We start from the raw sequence: 15,152 nt of genomic DNA, 5'->3' as shown, positions 1-15,152 counted from the left end.
CACAGAGACAACGAAGAAGAATTTGCTTTTACCACTTTCATTCTTTCACTCCAAAAAGCATAATTTTGCAACTTTACCAAAGTCCAAGAATACATGGTTTTAAAGGATGTTATGAACTTACTCGTGGGATTCATGGGGCGAAGTCCCTGTGGTGACTGTCCTTGTTGCTGGCTCTTCACTTGAGCCTGAGTCTGTGTCTGCATCTGGTTCCCTTGATATGTCAGTCCGAGAGCTGCATAAGCCCTCTCAATAGAGCTGGGGTCAATCTGATTATTAACATTTATGTTGGGTGTTGTCTGCTGTCCCACTCCTACAGAACCAGAATTTCCAAGTCCTACTGCAGCACCACCTAGTAATGCTAGAAGAAAATCAAACAAAGATGATGATTAGGATTATCATTTATATACTGCCCCATAGCCGAAGCTCTCTGGGCGGTTTACAAAAGTTAAAAACAGTGAACATTAAAAAGAAATATACAAAATCTAAAACCATAAAAAGCATAAAATACAAACAAAGTCAGATAATATCCATTTAAATGAAAAGTTCTCAGAAAACACTGACTATAAGGAAGAAACAGACAAGTTGTTGGGACACGATACTCTTTTAAAACCCTTTGTGATGGAGACATTTTGCTGCATTAGACAGTCAACAGGGTGCTTCGATCACAACTGGTAAAAATTTAAAAGCCAGCCAATGTAACGCACAGAGTGTTTGTATGGCCTGATTCACATGTAACATCAACCCAAACTATGACTGGGTTCGTATGACATATTAACCTGCTACGGGGCAGCCAGCCATGTTGAGTTGTTATGCTGACCAGTCCTGGAACATTTTCTACCGGGTGGTTTGTTTGTTTCCCCCCAGAAACAAGTCACACTAAGAACCCATGGCTTGTTGTAGGGTTGTTAATGCCCACAATGGGTTGTCGTGCCATCTGAACCTAGGAGACCATTTTTATCGTGGGTTGTGGCAATACGCTACAGAGTAGCTCATCAAGAGCAGCAAAAAAGCATGTGTTGATTGCATTTCACAATCTCACTAGTGACTGCCCTTCTACTGATGCTGAAATGGCACTTTGGAAGGACTGCCACTCGTTACCAAGCATTTTTATTTATTGGTGCCTCAAAAAATTGCAAGTAGAGATGCGATTTTTATATTATTATTGTTGTGGATCTTTTGCAAAAGCACACTTACAGCTATCCAATATGCACTGCATTGCTGCTGTTTTGATCTGGTTGAGCTTTTATGTTGTAATTTATATTATGGTTTTATACTGTTGTTTTATACTTTGAATGGTTTTAATTTTTGTGAACCGCCTAGAGAGCTCCGGCTATTGGGCGGTATAGAAATGCAATAAATAATTAAATAAATAAATAAATAAATAGTCTTGTCTGTTACATTCCCTTGTATGTTTCAGCTGTGAAGTGGAGTAGGTAAGATACAAGAAAATTGACAAAAGGAGGTTGCATATCTGTTAATTTGTACACAGTTGCAAAGGACTGGGGGAGAAATAATAGTAAGAGAAAGGAGGGGGGAAAGCCAAAGGAACAAGTGCACCAAAAGGGGGGATGGACAATACCTCCCCCTTGGCAAAGTGACCCTCTAGCTTTTAAGTTTTGGAATGACATTTCTCAGTGTCCTTCACCTTTTCAACACTTCCCCAAGTCTCCACCTACTCCATAGAGGGGGAGCTATTAACTCCCCCACTACACACACTTTCCACGGATCCAAAATGGGTAGTGATCAGAGTGGGAGACAAGTTTTTTTTTAGCTGCAAAGTTGCCTGGGCTATGTGCCAGAGCTGGCTAGATGACAGAGGGGGAAGGAGGCGGAGAACAAGTCATAGCAAGGCTGATTGTCGGATGTATCCTGAGTAGTTCTGCAAACAAACAAATGACCGTGGTTTATTCGCAGGGTAGCTTTTCTAGATATGTGAACCCACCCTACAGGTTGAGTATGGGTTGTTATTGAATCATGGGTTGCCATTACGTGAGAGCCCTGGACTATGTTTTAACTAAAGGTTGTTAACCACAAGCAACCCAGGAAGAGAATCATGGGCTGTTATTGGGTTGTGAACTCTGGGTTGTTAATTTTAAAGAGCTCCACATTCTTTCTTTTCACTCCCCCCCTTTTTTAGATCATGGCAAATGGCCCAAGGAACTGTTTAAGCATAGTTTACATATGTATGCCCCAGGTACACTTGGCATCCTCTGTCCCATAGGGTCCTGTGATCCACAGGCCCTCCCATCCATCTAATTTGATAGTATTGGGAGAAACAGGATGACGATACAAAGCTGTAAGGCCCTGATTTGTTAGTCCAAATGACCAACCACAATTTCTTAATGACCGCACTCTTAAGAAGAAAATGAAAATGAACTTCTTACATTGTTGATTTCTTTTGTCCCCAGCATTCTTGAGAGGCAGACACACAGGACAATCATGCCGTGTACAATTCTTCCAGTGTGATATGATTTGTCGTGAAGATGCACAATGAGCCACTAAAAGATGGTAAAAACACCATTTTGTGAAACTTAAGCTGCAAATTTCTTTGATTTATCAATACAAATTGAAATCTACTGCTGATGCCTAGGAACTAATCACAATTATTCTAACTTAAATATGGATATAGGCATGCAACCTTAAAAAACGACAACCCTGCTGGCTCCTAGAATGTGAAAGACTTTTCCTAGTCCTGCTTTGCTATCAACTAGGATGTCCCATAGACCAATCTCATTCAAATGCAAATCAAGGCTTCTGTGGGCTTTGCAACAGGTCAAACCAATTCCGGATCACTTGTTCCTTTTACACAGTGGAGACCCAAGTTGATTGCTAAAAGCTAAGTTTATCTGTATTTCTCATCCTGAATATGTAATGTTGGAAGGAGTAGAAATTACTGCAACCCATTCTTTTACTGCAGTCTTTTCAGACAGTTAGCTTCCTACTGTAAGAGTGCCAAGGTTTCTGGAGAGGCTTGGCTTATCCTTCACTACAGCAGGAGAGAAAAGATTTTAAGAATGCGGGATCTACTTTGATTTTTACTAGAACCCCAAGATCCAGCAATGCCTCTAAGTGTATAACCAAAAGACATACACTGAGAATTAAATAACTAAGAACCCAGAAATGTGTTTTGAGTACCAGAACTGAACAGAGCACTCAGCCCCTTCACACTCCTGATTACCCTAAACTTCCTTCATTTCACAGCATATATTAGAATGGGGGATTAGTTCTGTTGCTATTTTTGCATACTTGAGAGTCAGAAATCCCTACCGATATACTACAGATCACCAAGAGATCTAAGAGTAGATCCTGATACACCTTGTGCCCACCCCTGCTTTACAGAGTAGAACCACAGATGCATTAGAAAACAAGAGGTTTACTTACCCTGGCAGGATTTTCCAGCCTGGCAGTGCGTCATGTGATTGAGGACATTCTTCATGGTTCGACAATGAGGGAGGTTACACTGTCGTACCTCACCATTTGCTTGTTCCCGCCGCTGACATTTGTGAGCATGTAAAAGGAGAACAAGTTGCTGCTGAATGAGCTTGCGTTTTTCTGGGTCTGCTGTAGGTGCTCCTGATCCCATACCCTGGGGGGCAGTTGACACCATCCCAGTCTGCTGAACTGGAGGAGTCTGCTGTTGACCCTTCAGAAGGAGATAGAGTAAAATACAAATTAAAATCTTATTTCTTGAAGACAGCAAAATGTAGGAAAAGTAGAAAATGTAGAACATTTAGCGAAACTTTTTGCTTAAACCTGTAAAAGAAGCAACTATACCAATTCTCTCTCAGAGCTAGGATCACCTAGCAAGCTGTTTGCTCCAGTCCAGAAAAAAAAAGCTTATTCTTTAGCAAAGCTGTAAGGAGGTTCTTGGCAACTCACAATGACTGCATTTACACATAGTGATTGTGCCTGGAATCCTGGCTTGACATGAATGAGCAGTAAGCGAGTGCACGCAGCCCATTCACTCCCACTTTGCTCCTCCTTTTACATAAAACCAACCAGAAATATGAGTAACATTGCGATGTCTTAACCCAGGCTCCTAGTTTGCTGCTCTCAAACAACTATGGCTTGTTGCTCGCTTACAATTCCTGGCTATTCACTTTTTGATTTCATTAGTCATTGACCTTGTTCATATGACACGACAGTAACAATGCCAGGACTTGAGTAGCAAGGCTCACCGCAATAAAGGTGTGACCAGCTCTTGCTACTTCCAAGCAATTCAACATGTGTCCAGTTTAGATCATCCATGATTATTAAGTATAAATAAGAACTGCTAGAATTATGGCAAGAAGGAAGCTCCTATTAGCTGAGTACACAAGGAGGGATTTTTCAAATGGTGTAATAAACAGCTAGCCACTGAAACACACTACAGAAATATTTGTGGGAACACTGTCACAAGAACCTAGTGGGATTAATGCATGAAGGATGTGTTACTTTTATTCTGGTGCCACAATTATGCTCTCCTGTGATTAAAAAAAGAGCACCAGAACTGCTATAAACACTTGTTGGCTACTGAACTACAAACTGAAACACTTCTGCAACATTTAAGACTTTTTAAAAATTTCTATCCATCTTTTAACCCTAGAAGACCATCAAGTCGGCTTCAAAATTAAAACACGGAAATACAATAAAAATGAACAATACAATAAAACCCCCCACAAAAGACCATAAATATTAAAAAGGCAGGAGAGGTCAGTTTAAAAACAGCATAAAAACAGGTCAGTTTAAAATATAAGACCACAGCCTTTCAGTATTTCTATTCTCAGAGCCACTAACCATTTGTAATAAATTATGACAAACATGTCAAAACGGCACACAGACAAGAGCAGAAATAAAAGCAGAGGAACAGTGAAATAAAAACAATTCAGGTATTTTAAAAGCCCAGGGATAATTTAGGTATTTTAAAGGCCAAGGGCTTTGCCTCGTGTCAAAAGGACAGAACTAAGTACAAGATGAGCATCGCTAGAAAGAGTGATCCAAAGACAGGATGCCACGACTGAAGGAACCCCTTTTCTGCTTCCAAACCACCTTGCCTCAGAAGGAAGAGGCATCCAAAGGGGCTCTGAAGATGACCTCAAGTGATGAGGGATATTGTGCTTTTAAATGTAACTTCCATAATCTGGGCCAGAAAAACTTGCCAGACTGGAAAATGAGCAGACATTTTGAGGAACAGGCACCTTGCCCTAAACAGTGCAGTTTTGATTCCCAAGTCGGAAGTGAAAACTTTCGATTCTCCTTCCATGCACACAAATGGAAAAAGGGAGGTCATAAGTAAAAGAAGACTCACTCTTGTAATGGGTTTCCCATTATGTCTGAATTTGGCCAGTGCGTAAGGAAGAAAATATTCCAACAAATGGACAAAACCAAAATAGTTGAATACCTAGAAGAATACCTGAAATCTTATACAAGTTGTTGCCATTGTGACTAGAGATGTGACGCCCTGGGAAAAAACCAGAAAAATTTGGAAACACTGAATAGTTTTGGATCATGAAATATTTTCTTTCAGAATTTAAGGCAAGTGTTCGTATATTTTTATCTAGCTTTTATTCCCCAAAAAATGATTTCTAAGAACCATGTAATAATAAAGTTGTTTTAAAAAACTAGAGCTGTAAAATGTTTGGAATTAATGAAGCCATGGGGGGCAATGTTTTTTTTTTAAATCCTCTCTGCAAGATTCCAAAAATAGTTATTTCTTCCACCTTTATTAAAATTATTGATCAAATGTATCTGATAGACATTTAGGGATGCTCCAAGTCATACTCAATTTTCCAACATGTGAGTAGAGTTACCATATCATAATATAGAAGATGTGCATTCTTGACAGATTATTGTTTATTTATTGCATTTCTATACCTCCCAATATCCAAAGCTCTCTGGGCGGTTCACAAAAAAATAGGTTTTGTTCTATAGAGTCCTGTCTTTCTGGGCTTGTTCTAGTTAGATAATAGTTCTAGATGCTGTTGCAGACAATTAATGTAGTTCTAATCTAAAAATCTCATGTGAATAAACACTGTAGATAATTTCACCACTGTCACTAGATGCATGTTGGTTATCCCACCTATGTTTCTTTTTTAAAATTAACTTTGAGGCGTGGGTCTATAAAACTCTCTGCCACCGTTTTTAATAAAGTTGTCAATTAAACTTCATCATCGGGGAATGCTGCCTCAGCTATAAACCTTTTAAGTGCTGCCACTAGAATAAATCCTCTCTACCTAAAAGGAACTCAATAGGCCGGTTCCTAGGATATAGGCATGGGACTGACACTACTACTATAGACAACCCTTCAAAAGGAACAAGAAATAAGATGTTTAGAATAAATTATTTACAAAAATGAATAAAATTATACTCTTCAAATAATAGCTATTAAAGGTTCTTAAATTAAATATGGTTGTTTATAATACCTAAACTGAGTCTTTCCCAGCTAAATAAAATCTTAATAGCTGTTCCTTCGGATCAAATTTCCACCTAAGTTCCACCTCACAAATAGGAAAAGGTTTAGGAATTTCCCTAAACTTCCTTACAAACAGGAAGAGGTGCTGTACACCAGTCTTCCTCTGCCTCTTGTTCTTCTTGGATGATTCAGGTGTTTCAGGGATCACTTGCTGAAGTTCCATTTGGTCAAATATAAACTAGGAACATAAAATATATTATGTATGACTTGGTTTGCTCATAAAATTATTGTGTTTGGTATATTAAATGTAAAAGTAGAGTTTATTTAGATAATAATGACAAATTTACTGAGTTTCCTTTTAAATTTTTAAATAGAATCATAATTTTATGAGCACACCAAGTCATACATAATATAACATTAGGAACATAACGACTGTTTTCTGTTTCTAAAGCACCCTTCCCCAACTGCATGCTCTCCAGATGTTTTAGACTTCAATGCCCAGCATTCTTGACCATACTCCCCAAGGATGATAGGAGCTGAAGTCCAAAATATCTGGAAGGCACCAGGTCGGAGAACGCTGTCCTAAAGCAACAAAGTGAAATTAGATATGTAAAGAATACTAAAAAAAAAAGTTGCTTATTTTTTAATTTCCCCCAAAATGTCTGGATTTTGGGGGTGGGGGCAAGAATGAGGGGGGGGGAATTCTATGGCTTCAAAGTTTCTGGAAATTTTACATCTCTAATTGTGACATTAGAATGTTCTCTGCAAAGGAGGTAGGAGGAGAAGGGAAATCAGTTGTGAGCGTGTGCATATTACACTGCCTGTTCCGTGAGTGCTCAGGTGCATATGTGGGGCCATGTTTCACTACCTACAGGATCAAACAAAAGCATATTATGCAAGCTACAACAACAAATACTGGAGCATCTTAAATGAGGTATAGAAGAATTTGATACAGAAATTGCTACCTACCATGTTAGGCATTACTGGACCAGGCACTGGTTTCTTGTCCATTGGAAATTGGGGTAAGCTGTTAGGTAATACCGGTTTATTCTGCAACTGGGGACCAAGCCCACTGGCTCCAATTGGTTGTCCAGTGTTTTGGCTGTATGGCGGGACATAAGGACTGGGGTTGTTCATCATTCCCATCTAGAAATTAAGAAGTTGTAATTAAGTTTAGGAATATTTTCATGTTGTTCATTTCATGGAACTTATAATGGGTAATAACAGTTTTAGTACAAGGAACAGAAAGTTTGGCATGCCACAATATCAACAAATCCTGATCCTCTTAAGAGTTCTGTCTCCATTTCCTCCCCAGCCCCACTTACATACCAATCTAATTGACAATTAAGAGAGGTTTGCTACCATTCAGTGCTAATACCAATTACACAATTTTTCCTTCTTGAAGCATGCATTATTTCAGAGATGATTTTCCATATCTCAAATTGTATTTTCCATTGAAACTTATAATTGTATATTTCAGGACTTCACAAGTGAACGCACATGAAGCAAAGGAACATCTTCGGTTTTATAATCTGGGTATTGAGTCAGATTCTGTTCATGGGACATAAATAAAGTTGAAGATTCTGTGTAATGCCTTAATACATAGACAAATTAATTTTTTTATGGAGCATCAATGCCTAAAGGATAATTGTGTCAGACACTAGAGTACATATAGAGAATATATTTGAACTATGTACCTAGCTTGATTAATGTTGTCTACATTCACTGACTTTCCCCTCACTATCAGCTATAACATAGTAGACCAACAGTTCTCCTGACATTTATGGATAATATGTATACTGAATGGATTTGTTTAATCAAAACAATTTAAAAGTCATAAAAAAATAAACACTTAACCACTCATTTAGATTATACCTATATACAGCCTATATACAGCCTATACAAAAAGGCATGAGTGTTTAAGTCCACTCACCAGCTGCAAGTAACCCTGGCCCCCTGGCAAAGAAGACTCTCAATAACTTTGTGTTGCAACTTGGAAAACACAAAAAGCAATAAGAAACTCTTGTGCCATTTCTTCCCTTCCCCAAACTGCTGCAGAAGAAAAAGGTAACTGTCTCTCTCCAAAGCACTCCAGCATATGCAAGTAATTCCTATTTTTCCTTCTCTTCCCCAAACCTCTGTGCAAGTGGGGATTCCTTATTTGTGCAGTAATTTGTAGAAGGGAAGAAATGGCGGGAATGATTCCTTTTGCTTCTTGTCTCCTCAAAACCACATTGCAAATGAAAGACATCTCTGCCTCTCTTTGAAGCCTTCAGCACATCCCAGAAAAGAAACTTGGGGAAGCAAGACAAGGGGCTGTCAATGACAAAGAGGGTTCACTAATAAGCCAATCTAGTATTTTTGAATATCTTAAAATGCATACTAAATGGTTTTATAAAGTATTAAGACATATCAATTTACAACTAAAAGGAAATATACAAGCCAGGAGTGAAGTAGAACCTTCAAAACTATTTTACACATAAGCTTTCACAGGTTACAATGTTTAAGTAAGATACTAACTTGTGATATTGTTTATTGTTAAATATTGTTGTAGTTTTAATTTTTGTAAACCGCCCAGAGAGCTTTGGCTATTGGGCGGTATAAAAATGCAATAAATGAAAAATGAAAATGAAATGATCACTGTTGTCGAAAATAAAATACATCTACAAGTCCTTTCTTTAAAGGAAGTGTCTCTCTGTACATCTGAGAAAGTATTGGGCCCCTCCCCTAAGCTTGGCTGAGAGACTAGCTAACATTTGGCATCTCCCCTTCCTGAACTGTTCCTATCCAAGCTGGTCATTGTAAGGATTAGCAACTTATTTATTTAATTATTTATTACATTTATATACCGAAGCTCTCTGGGCGGTTTACAACAGTTAAAAACAGTAAACATTAAAAAGTATACAAAATTTAAAAAAAATCAGAAACATTTAGACAATATAAAAACAACATTATCTATTTAAATAAAACTGTTGCCTGAGTTTCCTTTTTTTTCACCTTCATCCCTTTTTACTTATGTCATGTCTTTCAATTTTAAGCCTTTTTCTTGATCTGAATACATTTGTTGTTGTTATCATTGTAGTAATCATCATCATCATCATCATCTAGGCAAAGGTATTCACTTAAAACCCAATCACCCAGGCTTTCCAGAAACTAGGGCTGTTACTGAAATTATTCCATGAGATGGTTGGACTTGCAGACTATTTGCCCCTTAATGTAAAACACATGACCTGGAGGAGTCCCCAATTTTTGGCTGTAGCTGTGTCTCCACATGAAGTGAAGAAAAATCCCCAGCTCCTCTCTCCAGCTCCAAGCTGAAGAAGTAGGTAGTTCCCCATAGTTCTTTCTCTACATAAAAAAAAAAACTTATTTTCTATATAACCTATGATGTTGGACAGAAACCATGGTTTTACTAAGTGTATGCTTTGTTTCAACATGTTTAATATTAAAAATACAGCTTTTCTGTAAGACAAGGCTATTTTAAAAGATACTTACTATACTTACAATTAAAAACCTTCTTTTTTTAAAAAATAAAATCTTATCTGCAAGAGTGGGAAACATTATTTAATACTATTTAGCTAACAAATTTCTTAAATACCCCCCAAAAAACTACACTGGAAATTGTGAGAAAGGTCCATTAGCCACAATGTATTTTACATGGAAATATCACATCCAGTGAAAGCAAGCACAAGTTTTTAAGTTGTCTAAGCCACAGGTTTGCCCCAATTACAACTCGAAGTAGCTAGACACTAGCATAATTGGTAACCAGTGTCACTAACCAGACAGAGCCCAACCTATATACTATTGGCACTGTGGAACATGCTGAAAATGTCCTACACATTCCAATGCTTTATTATACCATTACCTGTTGCTCCATAGTACCTACTATCATTAGATAGGCAAGCTGTGGCAGAATCCAACAGGGTGCTTTTGGCCCTGCTGATTCTCTTCCACCCTGTTGATTCTTTTCCACAGTGCCAATTCCCTTCCATAAGTGGGACCCACCGCTTGCACAATAGCAATTTAGCGCTCCTGAGGCAACCTGAAACAAGCAGAAATACTCATTTCTGGCAGGACTTAGGTTGGTGTATCTCACATAAGGGAGCTCTGCTGCCCCCCTTCCAAAAATGAGAGTTTCCCTTGTTTTGTGGCTTCCCCTAAGAAGCGCTAAATCTCCCTTGCCTGAACAGTGAGTCCTGCTAGCTAAATGGTGAGTTGTGAAAAAATTGGCAGGGGCATAAGCACCCAATTGGATTCTGCCCCTGATGCCCTCCAGATGATTTGGACTAAGACTCCCATCAGGGATTATGGGAGTTATAGTCTAAACAGAGGTTCTCAAATTTTCTACCCTCAGGGCTCATTTGAGAGAACTGAAAATTACTGCGGCCCACTAGTCACAAAATTGTGACAAAGCCTGGCATAATCAGCTGGCATTTGCTGATGATCCAGAAGCTCTAAGTCTGAGTTTCGAACCTGGTACCTATGGGCTTTTGAATTTTAAAGCTCAGACCCCCACCTCTGCCTTGTACTTAGGATCTTGCCTTCTGGGAAACAAGTGTTTTGTGACAGGCCATGCCCACCAAAGCAACCATCTTATGAATGAGCAAGCCCCTCCATCACAGACATTTTGTGAGTCCATGACACTCTCAAAATTCCAAATGTAACCAACACAGTTACGCACCCCTAAGTTGGAAAAACTGTTTATTTTACATTGTTTTTCTCCTTCTTCTGCACATGCCTCTAAAAGTCTTCTTACTCATCTCCTGGCATTTCTTCTCCCAGTTTTCTTTCACACTTAACTTGCACCCTTGTCACCAAATGGCAGTTTCTTTCATTCTTCCTTCCTGTTCCTTTTACATTAACTTCCTCCTACAACAGTTTCCCTCTTTCCTTCTTTTTATTTAAAGGTTTTTTACAATTATTAGGAAAAATTTAATATTTGCTCTCTAACCAAATCCTCTTTCACACCTTTCTATGCACACTAGTGGGTCCTGACCCACAGTCTGAGCAACACCCATCTAAAACACCTGGAGGGTACCAGGTAGCCTACCCTGAGATAAACAAACCATTCACCATTATTCACAACTATATAGTATGAGCAGGAGGGAGGCCAAAAAGATCACACTGCTAGAATGTTAGTTTAAAGTTTAAGACAGGCATAGTTCTGCCAAGAGCAAGTGTGGTGCAGTAGTTAGAGTGTTGGACTGTGAGTCAGGAGATATAGGTTCTAGTCCCCACTTGGCCATGGAAGCTCAATGGGTGACTCTGGGCCAGTCATAGACTCTCAGCCTCACCTATCTCACAGGGTTGTTGTTGTGAGGATAAAATGGAAAGAAGAATTACGTATGCCGTGTTGAGTTCCTTGGAGGAAAAAAAGGTAGGATATAAATGTGATAAATAAAAGAAAGAAATAAGTATGTATAGTAGTCACAGCAGCAGCAGCAGCAGTAGTAATTTCACATGGTGCTGAGAAATCCTTTAGCTCCATACTCTCAGAAGTATGGACAAAATAACAGTTTAGTTACATCATCACTGAAGAATGTAGTCTTTCTCCAATGTTGCTAGTGGACAACAGAAGCAACGTTAATGACTCGGCATCTAGCAATTTGCTCAAATCCATCCCCAGCTCATCCTTCTTTGTGGCCTGAGTTTATATCCCCAAACATACCATGTAGCGAAGCAGGAAAACTGTAAATGGCAGGAATGCATCCATCATGAACTCTCCCATATTAGAGAAAGTGTCACACATTCATACTATTTTATAATCAACACACCACAACATAGCAAGCTTGAGTCTTTGTAACAGAGTTCTACTGAGGCTGTATTTCCCTCACCCCAAATGCTTTACATTTTAAACTTTTAATGCATTAACTGAACACACTCTCCCAATTTGGTTGTAAACAAATAGCAGGAAAGCATTCTTGTTACAACTAGTTTATGTACAACATGGAAATCTAGGCAACTAACACATGTCTAAACCTGGAGAACAAATATAAAGGCTTTTCATTCAAGCCAGCCCATGTCCTCTGCTTTCATTATGACTTAATTAACCCATCATGGGTTATTGTGACATCCAAACGCAATCACCGAAACAGAAGAGAAAGGGTGGGCACAGAGATTGGTAGAAAAGATGTATCCTCTCCTGTATCTTCCCCCTGCTGTTGTTGGAACTTTTTAAATTGAGGGAGAGACCTCTGAGTAGCAAAGTGAAGCATGAGAAATTAAAACTCTCCTTCAATAGAATCCCATTCAACACTACCCATAATGTACATTATATTGTGCTGGAATAAGCAACCTTTATCACAACATCAATTATGTTTGGTGGCACAATAGGCTCCCAGCACAGCTATACCCAGGTTCCCCTATACACATCCTTGGCACTGAAAGTGTTTTCTGTTATTAACTCTTTTGTGTTTTATAGATTATATACATTTTCCCATCTCATTTTTTAAAATATACTAACTTGGGCTATTCTTGTGGTTCCAGGAGAAAAGACTGGAAGAACTGTCTCACCATCTGATATTTGCTTAACATTATTACATTTATAATTATTTAAATTTTGATTTCATTGTTTCATAGCAAATATTAATGTAGTCAGTCTAAACTTGTTCTGTGGTAGTTAACAAAATTTGTGAAAGTTCTAGTCAATTACAGCATTTATATTTGGCCATTATTTGTTAAATGGATGAGACTCAAACAACCTTGTTCACAAGCAGAATGATTCTAATAGCAAGCAGGCAAAGGGGCTGTCAACTCAGCTTTGAATGCAACCCTTGGAATCATATTTAATCCTGCTACAGAGGGTCAGTCACTAGCATAATTAGTAACTAGTATCACTGACTGGACAAGCCTAGATAGTTAAAGTGGAAGTACCCATCCTATATGCTACTGTAACATGCTTAAAATGTCCTAGATGTTCCAATGCTTTATTATACCATTAGTTACTCCATAGTATCAATATACATTAAGGATAGACAACCTGGTGCCCTCCAGATGATCTGGACTGCAACTCCCATCAGGCCCAACCAGCATGGCCAATTGTCAGGGATTATGGGAGTTGCAGTCCAAAACATCTGGAGGGCACCAGGTTGCCTACCCCTGCTTTAGTATTAAGGGCAACAGATCTCATTAGATAAACAAATAATCCTTAAACCCCTTATTATTACAAGCTGCTCTTGCTTACTCTTCCTTTCCACACTACCTAGCTGCTGAAGTAATAGCCACATGAAAACTCTAATTTCAACTCCCCCTGCACTCCAATGCAATCTTACTGTACACCCATGGTGAAGAAGAAAATGGATGTTCTGTCAGATAGGAGAGACACATTGCAAGATCTGTACATACTCTGCTTCACTAATACATTTGTAAGCCTAGACTTTTCTTTACACTGAACATGCAGTACAGACTCCACAATTGTTTTAAGCCAGTATTTGTTACTATATGGTCTGGGAAAAACCTCCAGCATTCTCTTCTATTTGTGATCTAACAGACCATGTGAAAGCACACTGTGAATTACCAATAATCCCTGGGCCACAGTTAAGACTTACTAGAGAGAAACATTAGGATTTTATATATTGTTCTAAGACCATATTTTCTTGATGTGTGATTGGGCCCCAAGTCGATAACCTAAAGTACAAAAATACGCCAAATAAAGGTCACAACCCTTGCATAACAGAAGGCTATATTCCTCCACTCTTATAAAGATCAACTGTATGTCAGGTTCATAGGTGCAACCATCTTCATGGGCTGTCATGGAATTAAGCCCCAAATTTTCCACTCTACAGTGCACATGCAAGTCATGTACTCTACCACTGAGCTAAGGCTCTTCCCTGCATGAAACTATGATCCTGGTTTCCAGGCGTCATAGGCCCCATATCTACTAGTTTTATTCTCTAGTTCATAAGTGAGGAACTTGCAGCCCATGCTGCAGCCTACAGGGCCATCTGACCGCTGCAACCCCACAAGCATTCCTCACTTTGAAAATAAGTTCCCATTGGTACCAATGGGCGTTTTTTTCTTCAAAGCCTTATTTAGTGTATGGAGGTGAGGGGCAGACATGTGTAAGAAAGAATGAATGTGTGGAGTTGGCTTTTGCCAAGTCATCATTGGCATGTGCCATGTCCTCAGCTTTCACCCAAGGAAATGCAACCTCAGGGAAAGATTCCTCACCCGTGCTCAAGTTGGATACAACTCAATATTTTTAAAAGATTTCCTCCAACATTTTGTTTAAAAATTAACTGAAAACTAAAACATAGTTCATCAAAAATTATCACCTGTTAATTCAATAGAAATTACTATTACACACACAGCCTAGTTGTATATTTAAGGACAAAATAACTCAAGCTTGTTAAAACAATGGACTAGTTTATGAGAAACCAGATCTTTGTCTCCTTCAGATACTTGCTGTTTAAATGTTTATAATTCCAAGTTTAGAACCTTTCAAAATGATTTTTTTTAGCCTATACAGGGTAACACATGTAAGAAACATATGTTTATTTTTTAATGAAATGGCAGTTTAGAATCTGCACCAATTTAATTAGATTTACTAATCTGCCCATTGCAGTCTGATCATTAACACAACATGACAATGCTGCTTCCAAACAATGCACAGAGAATAGTCTATGCAAGAACACTGCAGAGTGTTCATTAATGTAAAGCTAGGAAGTCCTCTTAGAATACTAAGGACAGATTCACTAGTTATTAACCTCAGCACCACTGTTTAAGACTAATCCTCTAATAATTCTTCAGGGAAAATGAACCT

At 38.6% G+C, this 15,152-nt stretch overlaps 1 protein-coding gene across 1 annotated transcript in view; it reads right to left on the bottom strand.

The window, feature by feature from the left end:
- The window catches only part of EP300 (E1A binding protein p300), an 83,749-nt gene that overhangs the window by 38,356 nt on the left and 30,241 nt on the right, over positions 1-15,152 (bottom strand). The window contains exons 3-6 of the mRNA XM_063133586.1: positions 7,361-7,537; positions 3,382-3,643; positions 2,385-2,498; positions 122-358 (exon numbers count right to left, since the gene is read on the bottom strand). Of these exons, the coding sequence (XP_062989656.1) occupies positions 122-358; positions 2,385-2,498; positions 3,382-3,643; positions 7,361-7,537 (790 nt within the window). The remainder of the gene's footprint in view (positions 1-121; positions 359-2,384; positions 2,499-3,381; positions 3,644-7,360; positions 7,538-15,152) is intronic.

The sequence above is a fragment of the Elgaria multicarinata genome, chromosome 9, assembly GCF_023053635.1.
Source record: "Elgaria multicarinata webbii isolate HBS135686 ecotype San Diego chromosome 9, rElgMul1.1.pri, whole genome shotgun sequence".
NCBI classification, from domain to species: domain Eukaryota; kingdom Metazoa; phylum Chordata; class Lepidosauria; order Squamata; family Anguidae; genus Elgaria; species Elgaria multicarinata.
The sequence above is the reverse complement of the archived record's forward strand: the minus strand, read 5'-3'. Positions and strand labels throughout refer to the sequence as shown.